This window comes from Oreochromis niloticus, linkage group LG9 (genome assembly GCF_001858045.2).
Source record: "Oreochromis niloticus isolate F11D_XX linkage group LG9, O_niloticus_UMD_NMBU, whole genome shotgun sequence".
In the NCBI taxonomy this organism is placed as follows: Eukaryota; Metazoa; Chordata; class Actinopteri; order Cichliformes; family Cichlidae; genus Oreochromis; species Oreochromis niloticus.
The window spans coordinates 24,231,885-24,240,856 of NC_031974.2; the positions used below are offsets into that span (position 1 = coordinate 24,231,885).

At 38.5% G+C, this 8,972-nt stretch overlaps 1 protein-coding gene across 2 annotated transcripts; it reads right to left on the minus strand.

Annotated features, from left to right (window-relative positions):
* Positions 1-6,685: 6,685 nt before the first annotated feature.
* Positions 6,686-8,698, minus strand: LOC112847840 (zinc finger protein 782-like). Of its 2 annotated transcripts, none has more exons than XR_003221641.1 (2): positions 8,468-8,698; positions 6,686-8,202 (listed from the first exon to the last, which is right to left on the minus strand). XR_003221641.1 is itself a non-coding variant. In XM_025910329.1 (2 exons), the coding sequence occupies exons 1-2, from the start codon at positions 8,597-8,599 to the stop codon at positions 6,942-6,944; spliced, it is 813 nt and encodes a 270-aa protein (XP_025766114.1). In that variant the 5' UTR covers positions 8,600-8,698; the 3' UTR covers positions 6,686-6,941. The 2 variants fall into 2 exon arrangements, 1 of the variants encoding a protein (XP_025766114.1); XM_025910329.1 differs by having other exon boundaries at positions 6,686-7,622.
* Between the last annotated feature and the right edge of the window lie 274 nt (positions 8,699-8,972).

Here is an 8,972-nt window from a genome sequence, read left to right on the forward strand (position 1 = left end):
GCCATGGTGTGGTCTCCCTTCACTTGTGACTTCTTGACATTTGTAAACATAATAGACCAAAAAAAAAAATTATATATAATAATATACAATCCTATTATAGGTTGGGAGTATGCTACCGCCGTGAGGCCGCTTCCCCATGTGCTTATGTAATTCACCAATGGACCAGTTTGTTTATACAAAATATATCATAACTTGTATGTATAGTGTGTTCCTGATGTATATTTTTGACCTTGGAGCTTGAATTGCTTATAAATTCGGTTGTGAAAAGTTTATTCTATTTTATTTGGAAAAAGGCAGAACATCCTTTCTTCCTCGCTGACGCCATATCTGTCAATATGTTGCACACTTATCTCTTGCAAAAAAAAAAAAATCAGTAAAACACACCACAAATCCCACCAGTGATTCACTTCTTTATAAACCATTGAATCAAGGACTGAAGCAGTGACGTACTGAATGAAACTTCAGACGTCACTGATCTCTGGTCTCTGGACAGACGTACCAAGCCTCGACACAGTGCTTCTGCAGCACTCTGATGCTATCTTTGACACATGCTGGATTTTCAGCTTCAAATGGACCATCATTAACTGCTGTTGCTCACAGAATTGTACAGTTTCTGAAAAAATTACAGCAATGTCCACCCAAAATTACAGTTCTGCACTTTTAATACTGTCATCTTTGAACTGATATTACAGGAAAACTGATGCAAATATTAGTTAAACAGAAATCAAAATGTAATTGAATTGCATTCTGTTTTGTTTGTTAAAATAATTAGATCATTTATATTTTTAAAACATTTTTAAGCTCCTGTGTAACTTAATTCCAGCAGGTAATGGTATGGGATGAGATTCACTTCTATTAGCTGAATCGATGTTGTATCATCATTATTTAATAATTAATAAAGACAACAGTTCAAGTGATTAAAGTGGGGCTGTTTTTAGAGGCTTTCTCGTTATTTTGAGGGCCACTTGAAAAGTCCACGTCCTTCAGATTATGTAGCTTAATTTTCATATTATGAGTGTGAATATAGAGGATTGATGCTCAAGTTAACATAGAAAGTTGGATGCATGAAGTCTGAAGAATATTTGGATGTTCAGTCTCTGACAGCACATTTGGAGTCATGTAGACAGTTCAGTGTTGCCGGTGGGGGATTTGTGTTTTATTTCCAGCTTCTCATACACAAGGCACATCATATTCTAAAACAATCAAATTATTTACATGATAAAACACTTCATCAACTTCAGTGTGATATTCCAAGTGTATGTCACATGTACCAAGTTCAAGTTTTAGAAAATCCACAGATTCAGTCGACTGCAGGTTTCCCCAACCTATTTAAACAGTACATTTGCATAATGACTGAAACTACCATCACTGGTGAACAGAGGCTGTGAGGTAAATTTCTTGATCCTTAATATGCAAATTGTCATGACCATTGATCAATGAGTATTAATGTGTACGTACTCATCATTGAAAGAGTGGCCACTGACCTGTACGTGTTTCTGTAAACATTGGTCCTACTGAAAACGTTACGTCCAGATGAACAGAATCAACTTTTGGGGATTTCCTTACCTGGATGATTGAGCACGCGTCAAGGTATTTACAGAAGCCACAGATTCTATTGAATTCTAATATTTCTCGTATCAACAGGTTTTATGATAAAGGGCCTAATATTCATCCCATGCCCATCATTTACTAAAAGTACAGAAAACAGATCAGAATCCTGATATCCTGTCAGCTCAGTCATTGATACTAGCTGCTATTTACAGTATCTGTGATATTGAGCATTAGCTGTTGGTAAGGCTCTCCACCTTGGCTGATGTGTGTAGGAGAAAGCACACACCCACCTGTGATGAGAAACTAAACACAAGATTTCATTTCACTTTTTAATATCAAATATATTTGAGACTCAAGAAAAGTGAAAAATGGAGAAAGTATTTCATTTTAGCAAAGTGTTCACTGACAGGTGTTGCCAGCTTTGGTGGCTCGTCTCCCACTCAAAGAGGACCAAGAAGAGAACAATACAGTGTTCAGCTGCCTGGCTATGCTCTACACACACAGCCCTGCTCTGGTACAGTCAAAACCACATTTACATCTGTTTACATTTCCAATGTAGAGGATGAGTTTAGATCACTGTGGTCCAAGCTCGTTGTCAACTGTAGAAACAGTAAAGTGTGTTTCCTTACATTTGTTTTGTGTTGAAAGAAGCCTTCGTTTCACATTGATTATTAAAGAGCAGCTGTTCACATGTTTAGAAAGATGCTTTGAAAGGAAAAACTTCCGACTAATCATTTCTTTTATTATATGTTAAATAATTTATTCTTACAATCCAACACATGCATAAACTTTGACATGCTCTGATGTAAATCTTGAACTTCCTCACATTGTGCATTTTGTCCCTAAATTTTAAAAAATATTTTTAATTACACTTTTTTTTCTTAAATGTTTTTATTTATTTATTTATTATCTCTATCAAGTCGTGAATTTAATGAAACCCATAGTTGCTGCTTCCAGTCATGTCATGGGAAACAAGGATGTTGATAAAGGTATTATCAGAATTAGAATTCTGATAATATTAGAATTTAATAGAATCTGTAGCTTCTTTAAATACCTTGATGCGTGCTCAATCATCCAGGTAAGGAAATCCCAAAAAGTTGATTCTACAGGTCAGTGGCCACTCTTTCAATGATGAGGACGTACACATTAATGGTCATTGAGCTCTTGTGTCAGGGAACTCCAGTGTGGGTACTGGTGGCTTTTATGATTTGATCCTTGTAGTCATGTAACTTCCTGTCCCCTCTTAGTTTCTCCATGACCAGAGCTTCTAGCTCTTCTAGCACATCAGTGGCCGTGCAGGCTGCCAGTTTCTTGGTTGCTGTTTTTACCCCACTGGTTGTGAGTGTGTAAATACCCCCACTAGTTAGCTTTGGCTGCAGTTAACTTGGGAGGAAGGGGTGGGTCTCCCATGACAAGATGAAAACCAATTATCTGGGATACATACATTTAATGATGCATGCATATATCTATATCAATTAAATCTGGCTTGAGGTCTGCCATTTTTTAAATTCAGTTATTTCTCTCAGAAATTTTGGATGTAAATTACAAACATATTACAGTTATACTGTCACTGGTTAGTGTAAATGTCTCATTGGGACATAGAAACCTTTAAATTCAGTCCCATCACCTCATATCTGGTGTCAAAGAATATCAAAGCTGTACAAGCTGTTTACAGTCAGAATGTATAAAAACAGCATATGGCTGATATGTGAGGAATACTTATATAATATGATGACAGACATTTGGTCTTACATCATTAAAATATAAACAGCAGGTGAGTTTCAGTGCCTCCAGCTACTGGTTTTTGCATCTTGGGGGTGTTACAGCCCTTGCATCTAGAATTTGTTTCTGTCTGTGTCTTTAAGAATCTTTAAAAAAAAAAAAAAAAAAAAAAAAAAAAAAAAGAATCTACAGGTCCTTCCTGATTGGAGAACTGGCGGCGGCTGATTGGTCCCCTCATTAGGTGGCTGTTTTAAAAGATCCATGACCAGCGGCAGCAACCGACAGCAGCAGACCCATCCTTGGCCTCCAAACCCTGTGACGTTTGTCTGTGTGACTATGTACAAAGCTCAGTAGGTCTTGAGCTTTGTACATAGTGTGTAGATACATTTTCACTTGTAAATAGTACATTGTAAATAGGCACTGATGCAGAAGGGGTGAGCTGCCTTATTATTTTCTTGTACTGTTTTCTCCTGTTTATTTCAGTTAGAGAGTTAGGTGTAGCATTTGTCTTTTGTTTGGTTTTTCTTTCACATAGGCTTTTGTTTGTAATTTTGGCTTTTGTTCACCCCAGAGTTCAGCTTCAGTTTAGACAATAAATCACCTTTCACTTAAGAAATTGGCTTCTGGGTGTGGTTTTGGGGACCAGGGCGGGGTCACTTCCTTTCTAACCCTTATGTTATGTTCCTGTACCCCTAGACTGGGGCGTAACAGGGGTCATGGAATAAACCTTTTGAATTTGCACCCATTAACGTGGGCTACACAGACAACTTCTACCCAGGCTCCAGCTCCAACAGGGATGACTCTGATGAATGTGTGGTTTTATAAATGATTTTCTTTCTTCCAGTGGATTGGATCTCCTGTTTGTGACTGAGACACAGATGAGAGTTGGTGAGCCTAGCATTATTTCTGAACCGTTACCCTCCGACTGCTCATTTCTTAATGCTCCAAGGAGATCAGGTAGAGGAGGAGGAATACTGACTGTTTTTAAGAAAAAACTTTCACTATAAACAACTCCATGTACTGGTTTCCCCTCCAGCTTTGAACTTCTCATATTTGAACTGGGACGGTCTCAACCGGTTGTGTGTGCAGTAATCTATCGGCGCCTAAGTTTAACAAAGATTTTTTAAATGACTTTTCATGTTTTTTGGCTGAAATTGTGCCTAAACAGGATCGGATTATAATAGTTGGTGATTTTAATATTCATGTCTGTTGCCCTGATGGACTGCTTGCTCAGGAGTTTTTAAATCTTATTCAGTGTTTTGACCTTGTACAGTCTGTAGAAGGCCCTACACACCAGCAGGAGCACACTCTTGACCTGGTGTTATCATATGGTTTATCTGTTTTTAATTTGGAAATTGGGGATTCAGTGTTCTCTCATCACAAACCTGTTTCTCTTGTGCATGAGTTTAAAGCTCGCGCTCCACCCCGCCGCTGCTCTCTTCTCCTCCACTTTTACAAAGAAAATCTTTACTGACCCTGAGATTACTTATTGGGCCCACCCCAGATGAGCTGCTTTTGCAGTTCCAGGAAACCTGTACTCAGACCCTAAACACTGTGAACACATTAAAAACCAGGCGCCCAAAACGTATTCCACAGCCCTGGTTAAATGAATCCACCCGAGCAGTCAGGCGTCAGTGTAGGAGAGCAGAGTGAAAGTGGAAGGTATCGAGAGGAGAAATATTTTGCTGCTATTATTTGCTGCTACTTTTATAATCATCATTACCATTTCATGATTGAGGGTGATGTTGCTTTCGCAGATGCATTCAGATGTTCAAATATATTGGTATTATATCAGTCTTTATTACAAGTCCAGTTATAACCACTTCGAACTGTTGAGTTGAATCTATAATTTTAAATGCTTTTCTAACGCTTCGATAATCTTAAAGGTTTCTGTGTAGACTGCAGGGACAGGAAGTTACATGTGTTTGAAGTTGCAGGCTTCTGCAGAAGTGAAACTGAAACCAGAGTTTAACTGCAAGTTAAGAGCAGGGTGTTATTATGCATGTATCGTTGATTAACACACACACTTAGTTAGAGGGATCACTGATAGGGGAAAGTTCAAATTGTTTTGCTTGGGGTGGCTTTTAGACTATATTAGGAGGAGCAAACATATTAGCAGATCTGAAAAGGAAAAACCTGTGTTATGAAAATGATTTTAATCTTTTATACATGATTGCATTTGAGCTTATTGAAGAGCTGTGGCTCCTGGTCAAGTGAAGGTCAGAAACTCTTGGCGGGCGTTAATGATCAGCCAATACAAGCTGAGGGGGAACAGGAGCTCTGAAAGGAATTGCAACACACCTGCTTACATGCCATACGCCTGGAGTGATTTTTTATCTTTTATTACTTATATCCTTTAGAGTTAAGATTTAAGTTTTTATCATTTACACCTTATATCCTTTTGAGTAAGTTTTAAGTTTCAGTTATGTTCAGTTTGAGTAAGTTTCCTTCATGGTTTGAGTGTGACATTTAGCCTAGAAATCACACAGAGTTCAGCTGTGTATGTGCACAGGCCTTATGTCTGGCTAAGACGAGAGGTGTGAGGTGAGCTGGGGTGCAGACGAGGTCATGACACATACATAGCCTACACAGCAGGCACCCACATACACACACCCTCACACACACACATACACACCATAGTAGATCTATTTTGGTAGGGCAGAAGTGAAGATGTATTTTTGCTGCAAATGCAGAATTGTGCCGACGTACTTAGAGGAAGTGCAACAGATGTCCTAGGAGATAAGCGACAGCGAAGACGAGCTGAGGGGAAGCACCGACCCGAAGACAATGTTCTTTAAAACTATGTTAAAGGTTGTTGACAGAACATTTGTGGTTTTGAGTTGACGTATGCTTTGTTTAAATCTGCCTAGCAACAGAAAAGGGGGCTGTACTATCTTAACCCTATAAAACTGTTGTCTGAATATGGTAAAGACAGTTCAATACTGATTGGGTTGTTGAACTCACACATGTGTTCATTAAAATGCTGTCTAATTGCACACCGGACCGGATCTGTGGTTATTTATGGATTCCTCTCTCGACATTGAACCTTAACAAAGGTTTGCAGGTTTCTTTTGAAATGTTAAAAGAATGTTGGAAATTTGATCAGAATACAGTGAAAATGAAAGAAACAGATTTTTCTCCGATCATTGTGTTAAATTGTCATAATCCCCGTGTTCTCTTTAAGACTATCAGCTCTACTCTAAACAACCCTGAAAGCCTCTGCTGACACATGTAATCAGTTCCTTTCTTTCTTTGTAAACAAGGTCGAGTCTATCAGGTCAGCAATAGTACTTCCTACATGTGACCCATCGGTGTTTATTCCATGACTGTAAACGTGTTTCCATTTGTCACTTCAGTCTTTACTCTGAAATACAGGAAATGACATCATGGCTCAAAATCTTTGTCATTAAACCAATTCTTTATTTAACATTTTTTTAACTTTATTTAAGAACTTAAACAAAAAAAAACTCAAAAAGAACTTTAAGAACTTTAATAAAATACATTCAATAAAAACTTGAACGACAGGAAACTGATTTTTCATCCAACCACTGAAAAAAAAAAAAAAAAAAAAAAAAGGTAACCACTGAACACAAACACTACAGAAGAACAGTTTATAAAGATTAAAATGGAACTACAGGAACATTTTGATTCATAGCCTCATTAGATCTTTAAGGAGAGCCGATCTGAACTCTGTGGAGCCTGATCTCCAGGGTTTTAAGTTGGACTCTGAAACCAGAAGAGGATGTTTCTCTCTCTTCAGATTCGCTGTCGTCCTGTGATGGGAACGATTTCAGCCCTGCGTGATCACGCTGATGTTTGCACAGAGCAGATAATGAAGTGAATGTTTTGGCACATTGGTAACAGTGAAACAGTTTATTAGTAACGTGGGATCGTTTGTGTGCGGAGTATGAACTGAGATTACTGAAGCTCTTGTCACACTGCTCACAGCTGTAGTTTCCTTCCATGTGTGTACGTTCATGCTGGTTACGATTACCTGACTGTGAGAAGCTTTTGTCACAGTGTCTGCACTTGTATGGTTTCTCTCCTGTGTGGACTCGTTTGTGTGTTTTAAGGTCACTTGCAGTGGTGAAGGATGACCCACACTGATCACAGAGGTGCTTTTTAACCCCACTGTGAAAGAGTTCATGTTGTTTTAACTCACGTGATGTGGGGAAGCTTCTCCCACATTCTTTGCAGTATTTCAGTTTGTCTCCAGTGTGTTTACGTTGATGTATTTTTAGGCCGGCTTGCCGACTGAAAGTTTTTCCACAGATGTCACAACGGAAGTCTTTCCCACCGCCACAGCGATGACAGGGTTGAGAAGTGGATCCATCTGTGTCGCTCTGCTTCTAAACAAAGACACAAAGACAGTGTAAGTCAGTCCTTCAACACTTTTATCCTGAACATCGCCTGAAATGAAGAGCATCTCTGCAGACGTCCAATTACATTTTACTGTTTCAATTAACACACTCAGTTTACTGGGCTACAATAAGTACAATACTATCACCATAATACTACAGTAATACTTATTTAATATTACAGTAACATCTCACTTACACTCAAGTACTACCACGCTACTGTTTTTAGGGTACCCATGCTAAACTACTGTAACACTGCAATAATACTAATTTAACACTGCATTAATAACACTGTAATTGTGCAATTATAACACTCAGCTGACCGGGATACAAGAAAAACACTATTACCCCCAATGACACTGCAATTATAACATTAAATGGATATTTTAACAATAATGTTTAAAAGTACTAAAACTATAAGGAAGCAATGATACTACAGCTACAATACTACAATATCATTACATAACGATACAACTTTGTTAACCATAAGAGAAGATTACTGAATGGTTTGGTTTTGTACTTAACTTAAGTTTTATATTATTCCATGTACACCTGACAGAGGAATGAGCCGCTGTAAAACAAAGGCCATTTATGCAGAAATAACAACACCATGATATAACACGAAGCTGCCTGAAGATTAAATAACAGCATCATATCAGCATTTTTAGTTTTTCATGATTATGTAAACAAAAATCATAACTGAAATGAAAATCTGAATAATGGCTCAGAGCTACTCTTCGGTGCAGTAGAAGTGCTAACATGCTAACACAATTTAATGAGCAGACTTGTTCCAAACAGTCAGACTGAACTTACAAGATAAAAATATAAATACATACCTCACAGTAACTGCACTTGTAGAGTCTCTTTCTGGTGTGGATCTGTTGGTGTCGTCTCAGGTGACGCGGAGCTTTAAAAGTCTTCTCACACAGGTCGCATTGATAAGGTCTCTCCTCAGTGTGGGTAAACATGTGGCTTTGTAACTGTGCGTCTGTTGTAAAGTATTTGCCACACTGATCACACCAGTACACATTTTCTCCGGAGTGAATGCGTAGGTGTGTATTCGGCTCCATAGCCGGCTGAAAGTTTTTCCACAGATGTCACAGCTGTATGCCTTATTTCCAGAGTGGGTAACTAGATGTCTCTGTAAGTGGCTACTTCGAGTAAAAGCTCTGCCACACTGATCACAGCTGTAAGCTTTAACTCCACTGTGGACGACTTGATGTGTTTTTAGGACATTCTTCCAGGAAAACGACTTTCCACACAAGTCACAGCTGAACGGTCTCTCTCCAGTGTGGATGAGCTGATGTTGTTTTAGTTCAGACTTCAAAGTAAAATCCTTCC